Below are 20,797 nucleotides of genomic sequence, written 5' to 3'. Positions count from 1 at the left end.
CAAACTGACAGCCAATTCAGCCCTTAGTGAAAAAAGAAAAAAAATCAATTGAGAAATGCAGAATTCCTCCCTGTTCCTTTTTATGTCTGTTTTATGCAGTGGATCATGTTTGTCATTAAAGTGTGACAAAGCTGGGTGGCTAGAAATCCTCTAGTTCTAATTTGTGTTTGTACAGTATAGGCTATGCTATAAACTGGACCTTATTAAAAGTAATTATAATAAATAAAATCAGCATTTTTTGTTGCCATTCATTTCTCAAAGAGCTCTTTAACTGTTAACTAACTCTTTAACTAACTTTATTTTTTACTTATCAAGACCTTCCTGAAAATAATACAAACACCTTTAATTCAGTGAAAAATATTAAGAGCTAAAGATGATATATATATATAAGTTGAAAAAAATTCAAGGATTTGATGAATCATGATACTCGCATTTAACGTCAAAAAATCCATAATCAGTTTGTCTTTGACAAGACCCTGAGAAGATTCCTGCGTATCCCCTCTATGGCGCAGGTTAGCCCTCATTAGTGTGTTCAGTCACACTTTGACTGTGAGAACTTGTAACTGTGTGATGGGAGGAGAATGTGGGTAACCATAAATCTATTGCAGTACCTAGCACTAGGGAAGAGGCTGCGCGCTGATAATGTCTATAGAGGCTCACCGCAGCCAATCGACCGCAGAGGGCTATGTGAGGCTCCTCTGCCCATCTGACACCGGATTGATTGATACAGATTACAGGTAGACTGAAGTGAGAGAGAGAGGAGAGGTGGGGAGGAGGTAGGGGGAGAAACGGACGACAAACAGAGAAGAATGGCTTAAAATGGAATGACATGAGCACGAACATGCTGAGGGATAAGTAAATGCTGTGAATGTGTCGTGTCACAGTAATATATGTACAGGGTGTTTGAAGGAGCATGGGTAACAAATTCAGAGGAAAAGGGGGAGAAACATTGCAGCGGTAAAAGCTCGGGGTGGGGAACATCAAAGGAATCATCAGTGTGAAACTCTGCCTCATCCCTGACAGCTTAGGCTAAGAACAGTGCAGCAACTGATGCGCCACAAAGCACTGAGCCAAAGACATATACTATAGAAAGTAGGACAGTATAAGGAGTGCTCAGGCAATTATCAATGGATTTTCCTGAGTACATAATGTACCGTGACACACACCATGCAAGTTTTAGCATCCCAACAACCAGTTGAGGCCATTTTTTCCTTTAGTGTCTGCCATCACGCGTCAACAATCATGCTACGGGTGGTGATTACATGAATTTAAATTGGCTTCAGTTCAACACATCAGACCCAAGATGGCTGCTGAGCTTGAAAGGCAAGCAGCAGAACCCAGCTGGCTGGGGATGTGCTGCAAAAAGCCCAGAAGGGAAGAGCTTCTGGAAACATCTTCTGCCAATTCGGGGACATGAATCAAGACACTGGCCTATGGGGAGTTGTGTCAGTGAGGTTGGTCACCCGGGCCAGGCTCCTTGCAGTCTTTCCAGACATGACAGAGATCAATAGATGAATGAACCAAATGCCTGGGCTCATGTAGTCAACTTGGAGCTCACTGCCACCATAAATCAACTGTCATTGACCCCCTAGGTCTCTGTCATTCCTCTCATTCATTCTCAAACATGTACTTTGGAATCTCGCTCAGCAAAATCACCGGTCAATAATTGGCTGAAGTGTCTTGAAAAGACTAACAAAAACATATGCTCTTACCATGGCCCCCACGTGTAAGAAAGGGCATCCGGTTGATGGCAATGGGCACAGTACCATGCTTGTTGTGGAAGTGGTGGACATGGTGGGTGGTACTGAGGGAGGAGGAAACTCGGGCGGCCACGGCTGGGCAGGGGAACACCAGCAGTGCCAGAGAGAGCACAAGCCGGAACAGGAAGGCCGGACTGGCCCAAACCACAGTTGATGCTGCCGCTGGCCTTGGTACAAATAGCAACCCTCTGTCCACCTCCACTTCCACTTCCTGTTCCATGGGGGCAGGGCCCGAAAGGGGCATAAGGCCCCTCCCCCTCACACGACACAAACAGGAAGTGAACATCTCAAACGAATCCGGGGCCCATGATCCCCTGTTTTCAAGCCCAGGGAAGGGGAAAAACAAAAAACAAAATAAGCCAAAAAAGGAAAAACAAAAAGGATCCTCGTTTGAAAATCCCAAAAGTGATTGGAAAGGAAAAAAAAAAAATCCTTACTGAAAAGAAAGACCCCAAAAATCCTCCAACAGTCTAGTGTTGATATCCAAAAGCTTCTGACTGGATCCTTGAGAACTCCCACTCTTTCCCTAAAAATCTAAACCTCTTCTGTGACATGCAACTTTCTTGTCACCCTAAAGCAAACAATCACAGCTTAGCAGCACAGAATTAGCAAACACAAGACTCCATCTTAGCTCCTTGAAAAATATCTTGTGTACAGCGCTTTGAGTTAATTGTTCGGCAGGGTTTCCTTCGCCTTGGGAAGATCTTCAGAGGGTTTCTCCACCCATAATCCAAGACTCCATTGCGAAGAAAAAGACTCCCACCATCCCTTCAGAGCTTTCTGGAGACAACTTAAATGAGCTGTAGCATGGATAAATAAAAACAGAGAGCAAGAGGGAGAGGCGAAAAAAGAAGAGCAGAGACAAGGGTGCTGTGATGAAGGAGCAGCCAAATCCCGTTTCGGGGCTTTGAATCCCTGAAGGAGCTGCGAACCCGTTCAGTCTGCAGCCAAGAGCAGGAAAACCAGAGATGAATAAAAAGAAGAAGAGAACTGTGAAGAAATGAAAGATGGTGTGAAGGAGGACAAAAACGGTCGGCTATTTCCAAATGCGGCGGTGTTGAATTCCTCTCTCTTGTTTTCTGACTAAATAAATCAATATGGGTCATGGAACGCAGACCAGCACCGAGAAGACACCTTCACTGGATTAAACAATAACCTTAACTCTGAAGCAGCATCAGAGTGGTCGCTGTCCAGTTCAAAACAACAATCCTCCAATCCTTAGACTTGTACGCAAGCTCCGTCCTACGAGCGATTACTCTTCACCCTTTCGGAAAATGATTCGGTTTCCCCTGCCCCTTTAAACGCTGCTTTCCAGGGTGGGAGGCAGATGAGAAGCAGCCGCTGGTCCTCTCGGTGGAGCTCTGACACAGGGTGCTGCTGCTGGCTTGCTGGGAGAGAGTCTGATGATGATGCTGCCGCTACTGCCGCTGCTGCCTCTGCTGTGAAATTCATGCTAATTGAATCAGAGGCTGCAGCAGCGAGTGCATCCTTCCTGCCCGCACAGCTCTTCCTTTGCTTTTTCCTCCGATCAAGTCAGACAACCCCCCCCACTTAAATAGCACACGCACGCGGCTCCGTTCTGAGCAAGGCAAAAAAACCAGGGGGAGAAACAGAGCCGAGGAAAGAAAGGTGGACACACTCAGATCCTTTGAATGCACAGGCGGTGACTATGATACGCTGGGCAGAGCGGAGAAAGAGAGAGTGTGTGTTTGTATGTGTCTGGTAGGAGCTGAGAGAGCGAGAGAGAGAGAGAGAGAGAGAGAGAGAGAGAGAGAGAGAGAGAGAGAGAGAGAGAGGGAGGGAATGAGTGGAGAGAATTGAAGGAGGAGAGCACGCACACAGAAAAGATGGGAGGCACACATGCATGTCGGGTTTGATGTTTGGACACAGGCGCACACACAGGGACTCCAGACAGACAAAGACACACACTTACAAAGAACACCACAAACAGATTTCTTACACCAATGACTTGTCTGTCATCAAGCACATTCTCTGGAGTATGTAAGACAATCACATCCTAGAGTGTGTGTGTGTGTGTACGCAGTGTTAGGTAAGATTAGTTGATGTATAGTAATTGGAATCTAAACCCTACATTTGGATTACTTCAAAAGTAAGCATTGAAAATACTGCATTTTAAACAAAAATGGACTCGCACACAAAAATGTTCAAATATTAATTTCTCTTGAATTCTTATGATGAGCAGTTTGTCCTAGAAACCCTGTAAGTCAGACACCATTTTGGTTCGTTAATAAATACATTTACAATTTAAAGTAGCAAAATTATAAATACATAATGAATAGGTTATCATGTAACACTTGACAATGTAACTATCTTCTCATTAAAATGTAATAGATGCTGGTTTGAGTTATTTATTTTTCTATCTGTAATCTGTAACTATCCAACCCTTTGTGTTTATCCACAAGTCACAACATTTTACAGGGGTCGAGAGTTTTGCTTGGTCGCACAGACGTGCCAAACATTTAGCTGGTGTGTCTCTGTATTTCATTCGTCGTGTCACTTCCTCATCTCATCTCCTCTGTGGAGGTAACACTCACACACAAAGGCTGGCCCCGCCCCCACTCACTCACACACTGACACACGTGAAGCAGAGATGAGGGAGAAGAGGTGATCGAGGTGAGTATGTCCAACAGTGACAAAGAGAAAGTGTGAATACATGGTTTCCACTACGAACCAATGCTTTAAAACGATTAGCGACGCTGCTTCAGGGTCAGAACAGAAGCAGCGTCAGGGTCTCTGTATGAGTGTCCTCCCTTAACAATCCTGCTGACCTGCGCTTACTTTACACTTTAACTATAAACACAGACACTCATCACAAGTTATTAGAACATGAACAGCACTGATGTTTACTTTGTCCTTGATTGAGATACTGGAGAGTTTATGAAACACTTATTAAAAGACATTGTGACACACACACACAATCCTAGGTGAAACGCTGTGATACTAACTTAATACAATAATAAGCTAAAAGCTCTTCTAAATCATAACCATTCTGTTTACTGTCCTGATAACATATACCCTGAGCCGAATGTTTAATATTTATTCAAGAGCAATTTTTGTTGACAGAGCCAGAGAGCCCATTTTATTTATTGTTTTGGATGTCTGTGGTTTATGTTTTATTCATTTAGGAGATTTTCATATTATGTTTCTCATTCAAATGTCAGACTGAATATTCTTTAGAATTAAATTCATTGCACTTTGAAAGTGTGTACTTGCATGATGATGCTATAATATCATTATATCAGTAGCCTCACATGGTTTCACAATGATGACAATAATATCATTTATCGCAATAATTTCTGGGACAAAATAATGCACCAAGTTAGAGGTTTCCTTGCACAGTTTACAGCTTTCATTCTTAGAAAATGTAGTTAAGAAATGACCTATGCATATGGGAACTGCCAAGACAAGGTGTAATGTGTACTGCGGTGCCAAAGGGAACAACCAATGTAAAAAAGTTAGTCTGGAGGAGTTAGTTCTAGTGCTACTACAAATGAAACAAGCAGATAATGATGGATTTATGAGGGGGGCAGTGAGAATCCCTGACATCAGCTGAATCATTTACACAATGAGACATTTAATAAGGACTACTTCTCTCCCATCCTCTGTAAAGATAAATTTCTCATATTCCTCCAATGCATTCATTCTTCTTTCTCCTTATCAATTATTTCTCCTCTCTTTTTGTATTTTGGTTCGGGCGGTCTGCACTCAGCACATACTCCTTTCAATCCCAATTCCTCCTTACGCATGTTTGTTTTTCTCCTTGCACACCATATACTCATTTTCACATATTCTTGTCAAAGAAGAAGCCAGGGAAGTGTGGGCAAGACGAAAAAGAAGAAGAGGTGAGGAAGACAAGAAAACCATGACAATAAGAGTAGTGGGAAAAACAAGGGATGCATAATAATGATGCAGAGAATGATGTGTGCAGTGCAGAAAGAAAGGCAGAGACGGGAATTGCAAGGGGAGGGGAATTAGGAATGAGACAGGGAGAAGGCTAGAGATGAAGGGAGATTGTGTGTCAGATAAATCATGGCAGATAGAGATCTCAGCTGGGACAGGAGCTCAGTGCTATAGACAAGAAGCAAGAAAATTGGCCAAAGCAGGAAAGGCCATTGTAGGTCTTCTGCACTGATGGAAAGAAAAGGGTCAGAACTATACTCATTTACTCACTCATATACACACACATGCACACAGACACAAACAGGTGGAAGACAAGAGATGCTGCGTTTGCTGCTGTCAGGGTGAAGGAGATATGACACACAGGGTGACACGCGTCCTGATTTTGCATGTGAACTGCTGAACTTAAGAGGAAAGATGATGCATTTTACAAAATGAAGATGTTGAGCATAACCTTTTTTGCAGGTGCAGCAGGATAAAACACAGCAGTCCATGAAGCACAGATTTACTACTGTGAACTTTGTTAGCTTGAATGGTAATTTTATAATGCCTCAGAACTTGATCATTCTACCAGATGAGTGGATGCAGGCCTGAATGGGTGGATGGGGCTTTCATTTAATATTGTCTAAAAAATATTTAACTTTATTGTATAGAACAAATAGTAAATTTGTGGGAACTGATGGGTTTCTCTGCAATTTTTAATGTGTCAAACTTACTATGTAAAGTGCCTTGAGATAATGTGACTATGATATGTCACTATACAAATACAATTTAATTGTATATCCTCAATTTCGTTATTATGGTTTTGATATTCAGGTATTCCTTTTTTGGATGTTCATGTTTATGACTGAGTAAGGTATTGCATTGTCTATTTTTTTGTTTCCTGATTTCTTTGAGTGGTCGATGTATTGAAGAAGCTGTGTTAATTTTACGCTTTTAAGTTTCATTCTAGATCCTATTAATTCACCTACTGGTTCAATAACTAAATTTAATTAAAGTCCTGGAAATGCAAATCCATGTTTTGTTCCCAAATATAAGATGAAAGGTTTTGAAACAAGGTCATTGGATCTTATTGAGGCCATGGGCTTTGAATAGATCATCCAGATCCACTGACTATTTTCCTTTCCCCCAACCCCATATTTCTGCAGAGCACTGGAGATAAAGGCCTGTTTGAGCCAATCGAAGGCTTTATCAGCATCTTGCGTAAATAGCACTGCTGGCTTGATTTGGTTGCTTGATTGATGAGGCAAGAAATCTTTTTAAATAAAGGTATATTAGCAAATTCAAATGTTTTTGACAATGTAGTGTCAACATTTTACCAAACAGAAAGGGAGAAGAAAGGTAAAATATGCAAAACACAAACTAAAAACTGTGTAAATGTCAAAGTAATCTATATGTACAGCCAACTACTTATAATGAAACGTCTTCATTATGGTTTTCATGATCAAACTACCTCTAACCATATTTCATAGTATATGTAACATGTTCTGTGTTCCATTACTGTTACTGACACCATAGCTGTGTCCTTGTGAGGAGAGTGTGCGGACTGGGAACTCATTACGACATAAAACACAAAGGACTGCCAACACCTGCTGCTCCGCTCCCCTCCCCTCCGGCACAGGAAAAACAGGGAATACAGAGCACACAAATACACACAGGTGAACTATCACTCCAGACACATGTACACTAATTGCACTACACACACTGCCATGAAGGTCCTCATTGTCGTGTGATGCAACATCCCGGTCCCCAAGGCCAAAAGCCTTGGAGCTAAATACACCACCCTCGGCCCAATGAAACTACAAACTCCAAAATCCCTCAGGGGAAGTGAGGTCACCGAGAGAGGAAGTGGGATTAGTTTACTGACAGACGTGGGATCAAAGCCTCCTGTCTATAGTCTAATCCTGAGGAAACCGTCTCTCCATTATACACCTAATTAATTACAGTTCAGACACCACCCGATGTTTAGAAGCAACAGCGATGGAAACACAAAGTGAGAGGGGATTTTCTTTTAAGACTATTAAGAGCGGTTATATAAACAATGTTGATGTATAGATGTATTTCAAGGGGTTTAAGCAGCAATACACGACACCCAAAGAGGAAAGGCTCGGATTGGGTGAGGTCAGGAAAGTAGGACAAGCAGAATCTCATTGCTCGCACAGCAGGGGTAGGCGTTACACAAAAAGCAAGTCATCAATTTTTTACTCCCGTCTCCTGTTTGTGCTATTCAGTAGCTTTCTGCCATACTGCGTCCCCGGTGTCCGCCGTTTATGTAAGTGCTCTGTTGAGAAACGTCCTCCATACTGAGCGCCAATGTTGGCTACTCATATAAGACTATGAAAGAATGGTTTGGCGTTAGCATTGCCAGTTGTAAAATCATCTACCAGAGAAGATATTCAAATTACTTCAAAGCCTTTTTTGGAACAAAAAAACGTGCCTGATCAAACTTTATGGTCTTCATAAAACTCAAGTTCTTAAAGATGTCTACTCTAACTCAAAGGATTTTTTATTTTGTATCTTTTCATTACAAAGAATGTTGATTCCACGATTCCGTTCTTTTAGACTAATGACATTCACTCTACCGACAAGCCTGAAACTTTAATTGGCAAAAGAAGAGGAGGAAAAGAAGGTGAAGCGAGGCGAACAATGACCTGAGGCCAAGTGAGCCAAGTACCATAAGGGACAACTGTGTTTTTATTACGATATTATTATATATGATCATTATTATTTCTGAGGCTAGGGAACCATCGTGGTTATAGTCAGGGTTGAAAAAAACTAAAGGTAACAATAGATGTTAAAGACACATTGTGCACCAAACCACCCATCGCAACCTGATTTGAAGAGACTTATGATGCATCACTCATAACCTTTGCGTTTCAGAAAGAACAAGACAACACAAGGCTTCATGACTAGAAAATATAAAAATAGACCATTTCAGGCATTTGAACAGCATAAGTCTAATTTGTTCTGGGGAGTCTCAAACATAAACTGTTCTTTTTCTCTGTAAAACTTTATCATGTCATCTTAAGTGAATGTAAAATATGCAGCACTCGGTCTTGTCAGTGTGCTGTCTAAGGCAGGGAAGGGCAGGCACATGGGACTGCAGCATGATTATGGCCTGTGATTCATACTGTTTATTTACTCACTTTAATATGCTTCTCTACGAGAGGTTTGGCGATTAAAGTCTATTGGTTTTCCATTAACACAGCATCAGTTATTCTGCCAGTAATCATACGCAGACATTCAACCACCAATGCCCTCAATGTAAACCACAGAAAAGAGCACGCTGGTGAATGAAAGCAAGATATTAAGCCATCAATGCAGTTGATGGGTGCCTGTGAGTAGAGTTATCGACAAAGAAATCCACTAATAGCATTGTGGCTACACCAGCTTTGAAAAATAAGAATGCCGAGTTAAATGATTGTATTGTTATGGTGTTAAATGATGGCCAGACAAAAAACGGGGTCGAGATGGATAATGAAAGAGATTTGACTTGCTGGCTTCAATAGTAATGGAAAAAAAGTACGGAGGGTAAGGAAAGTGGTTTAATGAAAAAGAGCAGATCGGGATGAAAGACAGAGAGGAAAAAATGCAGGGATAGTATATTTGGTAATTAGAGGGGATGGATTAAAGCGAAATGTGTGTGTTGTGGGCACAGGAAGCATCAGCTCGGAGAGAGAGAGAGAGAGAGAGAGAGAGAGAGAGAGAGAGAGAGGGAAGATAACTGGCTAGGGGGGTGTCTCCTGTTTCGCTTGAATGGAGGAGCAGGTTGCACACATCTTAATCATGTGAAATGATATATCCTCAAGGGGAGAGAGGGGGAGACAGAGAGGAGATGAGGGAAAATGTATAAATCACTTTCCCCCTCTCTTCCCTTTTTTACCTTTACCCATCACCATAAAAGCCATTTTCTTAGAGATTTCATTAACGATCATATTCAGGATGACATTGTCTGCCAATCTTATGTTAGCTCTCCCTGTCTTGTTTAATTGGCTGTTTGGTAATTAGAAAGATCTGATATCTATCAGTGGGTTGAGATGTTGAATATTTAATCAGCAGAGGTATGGCTTGCCCCTCAGGGTGCTGTAATGGGGCCTCACCCTGGTCTCATCAGTCGAGTCAGCTTCTTTTTTCACCCACAGTCAAAATTATTGACTGTCCTAACAACACAGGAGCAGATGGGGCTCAGGTGACCGCAGGGCCACGGCTGATGCTCCAAAAAGGCTCCTTGGTCACGGAATCATTTTGAACTGATCTCTACAAAGCCTGGTGGTGTCGGATGTTCCTTTTTTTTTACTTTATCTTTGCCAGAAATTAATGCCTAATAATCATTTGATTATGCGCTTTCAAAATAAAACAGTAAAGTAGAGTAGTAAGAACTACAGTTACAGGTTGTTGTCTGTTCTTCTCCTTTCAGAGAGGAGCACAGGCAGGAGAGAAGCTGCAAGTTGTGTTTTGGTACTAAAACATATTAATACTGTTCGGTCTATGTCTGCTCACAGTCAGTTGCGCACAACTGCAGTTCAGAAAGCAGGGAAAAAGAAAAACAAACAATTGTGAGGGAGAATATATTCTTAACGAGACACTTGGAATGAAAACAGTTTTGATTTTCGACAGAGCTACATAAGTATTTGTATACCTGTATTGGATAAAAATGCATTCCAACGATGTTTCAAGATATGCCCCAAAAATATTGAGTCAATGGTAACGAGGCTTGTTTGTGGGTACAAGTTATTAATTCAAGATAAAAATTACTGATTGGTGCCACAATTAAAAAAAAAAGATTTTACCCAGGACACCTGCCAAGCTCGGTAGATTCCATCTCTACAAAGACAAATTACATTCTCTTTTTCCGCCTCGGTGCTTCAGAAATGCAAAATAAAAGTGCTGCTGGTCGGCTGGCAAGCTTTTCCCCATCTCTCTCTGTCCCACCTCTACTTATCTTCTCTCCATTGGTTCCTTCCTTTCCCTCCAGCCATCCATCCATCCATAGCTGCAGCCCAGCTCTCTGCGGTGAATCAGCTGTCACTGTCTGTCCCTCCAGCTGTGGACCCAGCTGTCTGAGCCAGATGGGCTCATCTCCACCTCAGCTTCCCTCATCCATGATGTCTATGAGGGGCCCCCTAACCTGAGGCCATGGACAACTGGCCTCTGAGCATATTAGTCTCAGTGAGCCAAAACAATATGGTAAAGAGATGTTTCTGGTGCACTTTGACAGAAGAAAAAAGGTGTCAGTGCAACTTACACTGTGACTCCAAGCTGCTATGGCTCTTTATTGTTATTAGCGCATAGCAGCCCTTTTTTCAAGTGATTACTTCTTGCCTTGCAACAACTTCAGGAGGTGATTTACAGGTTTACTGGGACCTGAAAACGATTCCTTTCTATGTGCCATTGTGAAGGTAATAATCAGGGTACATGCTCAAAGGGTGGTGGGGAGGGAGAGTGCCTGCTAAAGCTATTCCAGAATAATACTGGCTCACAGTAATCTCCTGCACACAGGGAGAAATTTTGACAAGGATTTAAGGATTTTAAATACAATTTCTATACGCAATGAATACCCAACAGTAGCGCTGGGGAGAGAGGGGGCCAGAGCATGGTGCAAGACAGGAAGTTAGGAAAGGAGAGGGGAGAAAGAGAGAGAGAGTACGAGAAAGAGAACGAAAGAGTCATCATCTTTCTGTGGCGCCAGATTGCAGAGCTCTAGGGTATGAGACGCCCCGGTGTTTAAAATGCCTGCTGAATCACATCTAATTTACCCACAGCCTATGTGAAGAGGAACAGCAGTTAATGTGCGAGTATTGTGAAAGAGGGTGAAAAAAGGGAGATCGTCAGAACGACAGACAGAGCGCACTGTACAACAGCTTATTTAGGACATAAGCCGTTTATGATGCTCTGTTGGTGTCCATGTTCGATAAATGGAAGTGCCTATTGATTTAAACTCCAGATAGGGAGAGCCGAGGCCTCGCTGATATCACTGAGATTAACACACAACAACAATGGGTAATCTGCAGGGAACAGATTGGGGAGAAAATTCACTTGGCTTTATCCTGCACATAAGAGATGCATGGCTCGAGCTGCAGTTTAAGCTACGGTTAATAACGTGCGTGGTTTTCAAGAGAGTCATTGATATTTATGTACAGTAGTCGAACGCAGATATAGTACATACTGACGTCTTTCACTGTGTTTTCAGAGGGATTTGCACATTTAAGGGTGTAAAAAGAGCAACCTGTGCTAAAAAGGCTTTTCATGCATGGAGCTCAGGTTTTCAGTGAGCACAGCTTTAGAATATGCTCCTATGGGAGTCGCTCAGTTAACACACAAACACAGGGGTGGTGTGCCATGAGCCCCTAGAGTCTTTTGCAAAGACAAGTTGTTTGCAACAATAGCTTCTGCACTCTCTTAATTAAGACATTTATCTTCCTTAAAACTCACATTTACCACATTGAATGTTTTCTGTAACTGATTCTATCAAGCAGCAATAAATCGACTGAATACATAGATCTTTTCTGTGTTATGCTAATTGGCTAAACAGGCTGGATTACAAGCTCTAAATAAAACCTGTGGCTAAAACCATATAAGCTCTGAGCAACCAAGATATGAAACAATCAGACATTTCTGGGAGACACAATTAAGGACTGCTGAGAATATGCTGTTGCTCTAATTACGCATGATTTGAATCTCAGGTCTTAATACGTCTTAACTCAACTGTAATCAGTTATGTTCCTCTTCAGCACATTTGTTATTGGAGACACTTCTGTAGTGTGATGTAAGTTCACACAGACAGTGGATATATTTCAGTACCGTAAATGCTGTCTGGCCAACTTTGCAATTATTTTGGCCTCAAGTACCAGTGACAGTTAATTATTGAAATAGAAAGTTTACATAAAATACTCATGGGCGACAGGGAAGAGACTATATGACAAGGGAAACTAATTGAAACAGGAGAGATTGTGTATCCAGGAGAAAGGACTGTAATAAGTGGAGAGTAAGGCAGATAGTAACTTAAGCCAGACCCTATCTCTCAATTCCTACCTGCACCGAGTGTCCTTCGACCAGGATGTCCCACTCTGCTCTTGATATTCACACCTGTCATTTTAATCCTTTCCCCCACTGCACAAGCACCCATCTTAAACTTTTTTTCTAGTCTGTATCATTCTCTCCCCCTGGGAGGCAGTTTGGTCCTAATCCCCCTTCCTGATGTTTGCTGCTTCTTGTGTCATCTCTTATCTAGGGGAGAAACCCTTGAAATAAACACTTTCCACTGATTTCCCCTCAGCAGAAAATCCCCCCCCCAGTTCTCTGTATACAGTTTCACTTATCACCGGTAAAGTACAACTTTTCAAAAAAGAGAAGTAGAAAATAACCTTTTAGGGTATGTTTTGGGATAATTTGTGCCTACATTCAGACAGATTGTGTGTGTATGTGTGTGTGTGTGTGTGTGTGTGTGTGTGTGTGTGTGTGTGTGTGTGTGGCGGTGTGCGCACTATGTTGTGAGTGCAGCATAACTACAGAGGCTCTACTGCAGTATAGCTGACTGGAATCAGGATTTCAGAGTTAATGGACAGGGTGACTGCTGCCTCCTCAGTGTGTCAGCCTTCATTACACGCTCTGCACACATACGCCGCCACCGCCGCCGCCGCTGTCCGCAACAGGGCAGCACAGCAGCTGAATACACTTAGGGAAAGCAAAATACAAATGAAAACTATTCAGTCTGTGCACCAACCTTTGACAGTATTGTGTCAGGTCTGGTTACTTTGTTGTGTGGTTTCACTCTCAATCAACACAAAGGTTACTTCAACACAATTTTATCTTTTCTATTTCTATTCCATGTCTGACCTTCTCTCATCCTCCACTCTTTGTGCGTGTGACGGATCAATGATATTGTTTATGTGAATGTCAGCTAGTGTTGTTACTGCTCGCTGTTACATTTCTTTGGAGGGATTTTCTTTATATCAAAGCCAAAGAGTAATCGGCGGTGCCCAGCGCGTCTACCAGTTGGTGCCGTTTGACAAAAAAGACCTTGGATTCACCTGAAGAGCCAGGCCCCTACAAAGCCAGGTCTCCACACTTTCAACTGACCCCCAATTGGATTGTTCCTACTATAGTGTGATAGGTGCTGGGAATACAGAATGCAACAAAATCATCATTTATAGATCTATACTGTGTGGCAAAGCTGGCAACCCTGCTGCTTTTCTACATCACAAATCCCTGCAGTTAACAAATCAATCTTTACTGCAGATTTTCTCCCATAAAGCCAATAAGACGTAACCGTAACGACAAGTGGGCTGCGCTCCTGTGGTTGGAGTCGAATTTTGATGGATTTTTTATGCGTATAACATGGACTCGAGATTTGATCTTGAAAACTTCAGGTTGACATCACATTGAACTGTACCTCAAGTGTTTGACAGAGGGAGGAAGAGTTGTGCTTCAAAAACAGATGTACAGGAATGCCCTTGACATTTCCACACTTCTCTCACATCATTCCATTCTCCCTTGTCGTCTCCCTCCTTTGACAGCCAATAGTGCTTCAGCTCAATAGACGACATTAACCACAAGTGCAGGCCTCCTATCGAGTGGCTACATGAGGGCTCATTAGGGATGAGGCTGATGGAGACATCAAGTTCTAGAGCTTATCTGTTGACGCGCAGCAGCACAAGGTTGAAGGGTTAACATGTCCAGGTTATCAACACGCAGATGAGGAGGCCTGCTTTGAATATGTGAACATGGCTTTCCATCATCGTATCGACTGCTGCTGCCAATCAGGATGGCAAAAAGTGCAGTGCTGCACATTTTAATAGCCGGGGACTGACAGAGTTTAATTAGGACAGCGTCACCAAAATCATAATCAAACAATAACAAAGTAATTGGATGGGTAAATACATTTAACATCGTAATTTTTTTAATTAATGTTTTAAAATCTTGAGTTCAATTTATTCTTTTCCCCCCCAGTAATTCTCATATACATCTTCGCCTCTCTCCCTCTTTCTCATCCTCATGCACAATGTGTGCACACATTCAGGGCTAAGGCACGAGGTGACATCGCCAACATAATAATTAGTCCTGAAGCTTTTGTCTTCTTCTCCAGCAGATTTAATGAACTACAGTGTCTGTATCAGTGGTTATTAAACTGAACCATTTAAAGCCATCATGAACAAAGAGAGCAGTGTAAAAAAGGCACAAGTGCACACAACAAACACACAAAGTGCAGACATAGAGCTCCTACAGTGGTTACATCATGACAAATATATGATGATGTGCATTGGACATAGGCCATTACTCAACTGTTTATAATGCAAGCAATTATTCTTTTTGCCTCTCATTACTGAGCTACTGACCTAAATTGCTCAGACCACATTCGGATATGTTTTTGGCCACATTCATTGAGCATGTGTGGGCGACTGCGTCCTGTGCCACACTGAAGGACCGCCTATTCAACTGATTCAACCAGTCCTCTGCGTAAGAGGAAGTACATACTCGGCATATCTCTATGTCCATTTTGAAACCACACAGAGATATGTATTACAGTTGCATCAAAAATCATGGTCTGTTTGGTGTGCCTGGAGCATGCCAAGGAAGACAGCCTGTACGTATATTGTTTTGACTACATCTTTTAATTCCCAGCAGACTAAAAATGGGAAGTGCATTGCTGCCGCCTGCCAAATCAACATAATTTGGTCTTTGCAAACAGAAACAATGTATGTGCTTATTTGTATATACAGTGGGGAAGTGGGATAGACTCGCAAGTGTCACTCAAGACATTTGTAGAAGAAGAAGTATTGTAATGCCAGATGTGAACGGATGCATTTAGAGCCGTCTACTTGTGATCGGATGACCTGAGACATACAGTATGTTAATTTGTGATATGAACATGGCCTCTGTGGCCTTTGGCTAAACTGAAGGACTGAAAACAAATGCATATGGGACTCCCTGTACAGGGGCAGCTTGTACATTTTCAGCATTTACTTAATGCCAAGTATTTTGTGATGGGAAGTAAATTAATGCTGTCACAGGTTGACAACATGTATGCAATGTTTTAGATCCCCGATTGATATCACACAAAAAAACTGTTAATAACTGTCTTTATTATTTTATGAAATATTTTGGAATGTATCATCAAAATGCTTGATTGGCTCTATATGGTTATTTCGTCTCTATATGTCAGCCCCCCACGCCGTCCTGTTCAGGTTGTGCCATGACTATCACCCTATGTCAGCTGGATTGGCACCAGCCTCCCTTCAACCATCAAGGACAAGTGGTATAGATGATGGATAGATGGAAGTATCATCAACCTCAAGCAGTACACAAGCTTAAGTACTACTGCTCAGACTAATGTCATAGAAGTTGTTAAGTGCATTGGTTTTCAGAACTAGATAATGAAACAAACCGTACTGGTTTATCTTTAGTGTCTATTTTGGTTAACTTAGAGACATGCAATTAAGTTTTCTGGTGAGATAAAATCCTATACATAAGGGAAAATATATTGTTAACTACATTAAAGCCATATGGGAGCAAAGACCAACATAAAACTCAATGAAGAGGGTCTTAAGGTTGGGTTAGCATTTGTTTGAGCATTTCTAACTCTCTAATGTAATCATAGGTCAGAAACAAACCCAACAGAACAATGGTCTCAACATAGCTTCTTCCCCGATTGCTAGGGGCGGAAACCTCAGGCCTTCATATCTCTTTACATGCTCTGTGCGTGACATGGCATTACTTATTCATATGGACACAGGCCATGTAAACACATTACATGTATGCAGTCAATAATTTAGACCGAGAAAGAGGGCTGTGTAAGCACTTTCTAGGTGCAATCCATATCTGAAGATTGGAATAGGACAAGACATTCATCTTTACTCTCAGCTGTCAGATGATGTCTGATTTCAATAGTGATCTCCCTGAAACCTCTACTAAACTGCTGACATCACTGCCTATAATACTGCTGCCAACCACCCCGAGGAACTTAGACAGAGCATAGTTGGCAGACAAGGAATGATCCTTAACACCTCAGGGGATTATGGCATGCAGATGTGGGCTGTCATTTCAACCCTACTGACAATCAGTTCCCCGTTATACTGGGATATGCTACGAGCTCCAAGTAATGTTCAGCAACAGTTTTATAAAATGTTTAATGTTCGATTTGTTTCTGAAATAAAAACCCATGACAACTAGGCTACGTTATAGTTAAGGATGTAGGGAACAGCCAACATTATTAGTTTATTAATGCAAAAATAATGCAAGTCTGCTAAACAACTGCTACATCCACCACCCTGACCTTCACATTCCAACTTACACTTTGCTTCATTATTGCACAAAGGTTCTTACACCAGAACTGTATCTCTGCATTCTTGTCCTAAGTGATGCAATGTGAATGCAATGTGAAAAATAATGCCTCACTAACCTGAATAACATTACACAGGTAATTTACTGCAAATGCTAGAACAAAGAGGAGAAAGTATGTATCCAAACATGTTTTTTTCTCGCCATTTGTGTTACTGATGATAGATGGGGACAGTTGGCTTTCAGTCCTCTCTCCCAACCTCCAGCTCCATAGCGGGCAGCCCTAATGCCGCGCTGGGCTTATCAAAAGCCAAGATGACACATTTAATTAAAGACCTTTACACTCTTTATTCAGCTCGGCCCTATGTCTGGCCCCGCTTATGCACTGCAAGGTTTATACAAATCACTCTGAGACAGGAGCTGATAAAGTCATTAGGCTTCCAGACTAATAAGAGCAAATGTGCAGGGGTGTCCTTTTGTTGGCCAAGAGATAGGCAACACTGCTAGCTTGTAACATGAGAGGATAAATGGTTATGGAAATAAGAAAAGAACATGCAGTGGGGGATTGCTAATCAAGGATGATTGGAACTACAGAGGAAACCGTGATATAAAAAAAACAGCACATTGGATTAATGGCACACAAAATGACTGGGTTGGAATTCAATCAGGGGAGGAAATGGATCTCTGACTCACTGGGACTGGCTTGCAACTATAGGTTACATAATAAAAAAAACATGAATACAACGTTGGCAACCTAAGCTGTGCCATGGCAGTTATTCTTAATGTTTTCTCATGTTGTTTTTTTCCCCTTTGTGTTGGCTGTAGTTCAAACATGGAGTCTGCTTCTCCAGCCAATGAGGTGTGATTTGATTGCCAGGCAGTGTTGAGACTGGAGCCCACAGGATCAAATTCAGTCACACCTCATGGAACTCGGACCTTTCTACCTCAGGGGGAAGGGAAACTTTGTATTTCAAATAATTTTGTTCAAATAACCTACTGAGTTTCTGTGGGGCCGAAAGCATTAGTGCGTGAACGGTTATTTTGGAATATAGGACAAGATGGTCCCTTGTAGGGATATTCACCATCCTTAACACCTCAGGGGATTATCACATGCAGATGGAAGCTGTCATTTCAACCCTACTGACAGTCTGGAATACAGATACTGGAATATTCGACTTGCTCCAAGTAACATTCAGCGAAAGAATTATAAAATGATCAATGTTCCTGAAATAAAAACGCATGAACAAAAGGGTGAATTGGGGTAATGTGGGGCACCTAAGCTTCAGTCTGTTCTGCGGGGCAGAGAGCATTAGTACGTGAATGGTTACAACAATATGTGAAAAAATAACCTCACCCTACACTAGCCTGCACTTTTTCCTCTTGTTCTGGTTCATTTGTTGGCTCTCTCGTCGTTTTATTGTCACTCCCTTGGCCATGATTACAGTGCGAACATTTAAATAATTCAATTTGCAATGCCCAGCTACATAATAATATTCTTCCTCCTCTGCCTTCTCTTTTTCACTGATGCTTCAACTCCCCGTGGGCAGATTTTCTCCTCTGTCTCCCTCTTTCAGTTAAAAAAACATGATGGTGTGGAAAAGGCACGTAACTTTGATTCAATCAATTCAAGTCGTTCCCCTCACTTATTCGAGCCAATGCAAATCAAACACAAGCCACCCCTCCCCTAGCTCTTCTATAGAGGACTATTAATTAACCCAATCCACTTGTCACCATTTGACGTTTAAGTGGCCGTACTCATTTCTAATCAAAGCCACTTTCACTCAGTCATAACAGACCTTTTAAATCCTTGTTTAGACTAGATGTTACAATACCACTTGATCCTAATTAATGAATCCTGCCAATGATGTACTCCTGCTTTTGCTTAAAGTGCACTTTCATATTTTAAAACAGGGATTTACAGAGGAAGAAAATGCACTGTTTCCACCAGGGTTTTCTCTAAAAATATAAAATCTGTCACATCAGGGGGCCATGACCATTTGCAACTTAATAAGGTGGCAAGAAATGTGTCCAACAAAGTCAATTATACCCTAAAACACAAACACCTAAAGCAGCTAAACTTGAAGTCAAAATCAAAGGCATTGAGACACATGCTACCCACTTTCCAAATCATTTCTATTTCTTTATGATGATTTTTTTCATTTTTAAAATGAAGGTGATTTATGACGCAGTCAATTGAAAACATCCAGTTTACATTAGCTATTAGTTGGCCCTCATGTAGTTACTGCACATGAGCAGTAAAAGTAATTACGCTACACTGCTGATTTTTATGTTCAATCATCTGACAACTCATGTTTGCCCCAGACTCAAGCTGTGCATTAACTGTGTGTCATCATATCACCATATGATTCTTATTACCAATAAACTCAATAGTACAAATCCTAAATTGCTTTTTTAATGTGAAAAATGACCAAACTTTTTAATTATTTTTTAGAGTGTCTACACATCCATTTCAATTCAATTTTATTTGAGTAGCGAGAAATCATAATATAAATTATCTTAAGGCACTTTACAAAACAATTCCCCCCTTTTGTTTTGTGCCAGTTATTAAGTGTGTGATGTTTGGTAATACATAAGATCTGATTATACATGTATAACTAAGGGGGGCAGGACAGTAGTGTTAATATAGTCACACACTTGCACTCACAGTAACTTCACACACTGACAAGCAGAGGATCAGCAAACCTGTGCAGGCACCACACCAGCAAATCACTTTAAAGACACCAGAGGTTGGGTTTAACACCTTTCCAATTACAGTTCAAACAGGAGCGCAGTAATGTATTTCCCAGAAGGAAGAGTCAGCAGCTGTCTGTAGATAGGTCTGCCTACCTTAACACTATGCAATCACACACCTAGTTAGCATGCAAAGTAAACACTGTTGATTTTACAGTAGCAACTTCACTTAATCGAGTGCAGGAACACCGGGCGCCAAGTCCTGGCAACAGCGATGTGATACCTGAGCATTTCTCAAGCTTACAGGCCTCAAAGGACAGTCCCTCTGAAGACCATGGAAACTCTACGCAATCTTGTATGGTGTTTATTTCTCCCTCCAGGATTTGGCCTTTCAGATCATATTACTCTTCAATTACATGCGGTCTCCATAGATTGTGGACTCAACAGCAGTGACAGGATGGGGAAGGACAGCAAAGTCCATGTGAGTTAATAGAGGGGAAGAGAGCAAGAGAGAAAGTGGGAGAGCGAGAGATGGAAAATATGGCAGTCAGATTGTGCACTGGCACCCTACTACTGTGTTGGCACAGCATCAAGAGCCTGATGGCCAATTAGCAATAAGTAGCAGGCAGGTGGAGGTCTATAAGCCTTCAATATCACACAGTCAAACCCTTCCTTTCCTTTTTTCCCTCCATCCTTTGCTCCAATCCTTATTTTCTTTCTCCTGCTCCAGTGACCAATCGGCTCTTAGGGCATCTCTCTGAGGCTCCAGACCCTCCACGGGGGCCTGTACAAGCCATATGGCATTCACTGTAGCATCTATGTGTCTGCTCCTACCCAGACGACCGGCCACTGGTCTACTGGGGCTGCAGGGACTCGGTTGAGCTATTGGCAGTGGATAAGACACGCTGGAATGTGCCAGGGATTTTATGCGTACACTGGTACACTCACACAAACACATACGCACACAAACAGTGCTCTCATTATGACTCATTTTCTCCCTAAAAATAGAGGATAAAACTGCAGTTCCTTGCCAGTCATACCGTTTGGCCACAAGACAAAATAATCTATTGGGGAATTCCAAAGAAGTCTAACCTGCAAATGCCCATCAGTGACACAAACCCTTTTTTAGTGGTCATTCACCAATATGCCCT

At 41.8% G+C, this 20,797-nt stretch overlaps 1 protein-coding gene across 8 annotated transcripts in view; it reads right to left on the bottom strand.

Annotated features, from left to right (window-relative positions):
- nrxn2b (neurexin 2b) overlaps positions 1-20,797 on the bottom strand; it is a 544,842-nt gene that overhangs the window by 184,271 nt on the left and 339,774 nt on the right. For 2 of the 8 annotated variants that reach the window (XM_035149300.2, XM_047338921.1), the window contains exon 1: positions 1,713-3,450. The exons of the other annotated variants lie outside the window; for them this stretch is intronic. In XM_035149300.2, the coding sequence (XP_035005191.1) occupies positions 1,713-2,046 (334 nt within the window). In that variant the 5' untranslated portion in view covers positions 2,047-3,450. Of the gene's footprint in view, positions 1-1,712; positions 3,451-20,797 lie in introns of those variants that run through there. 8 annotated transcript variants of the gene reach the window in all.

The sequence above is a fragment of the Hippoglossus stenolepis genome, chromosome 23 (genome assembly GCF_022539355.2).
Source record: "Hippoglossus stenolepis isolate QCI-W04-F060 chromosome 23, HSTE1.2, whole genome shotgun sequence".
NCBI classification, from domain to species: domain Eukaryota; kingdom Metazoa; phylum Chordata; class Actinopteri; order Pleuronectiformes; family Pleuronectidae; genus Hippoglossus; species Hippoglossus stenolepis.
The sequence above is the reverse complement of the archived record's forward strand: the minus strand, read 5'-3'. Positions and strand labels throughout refer to the sequence as shown.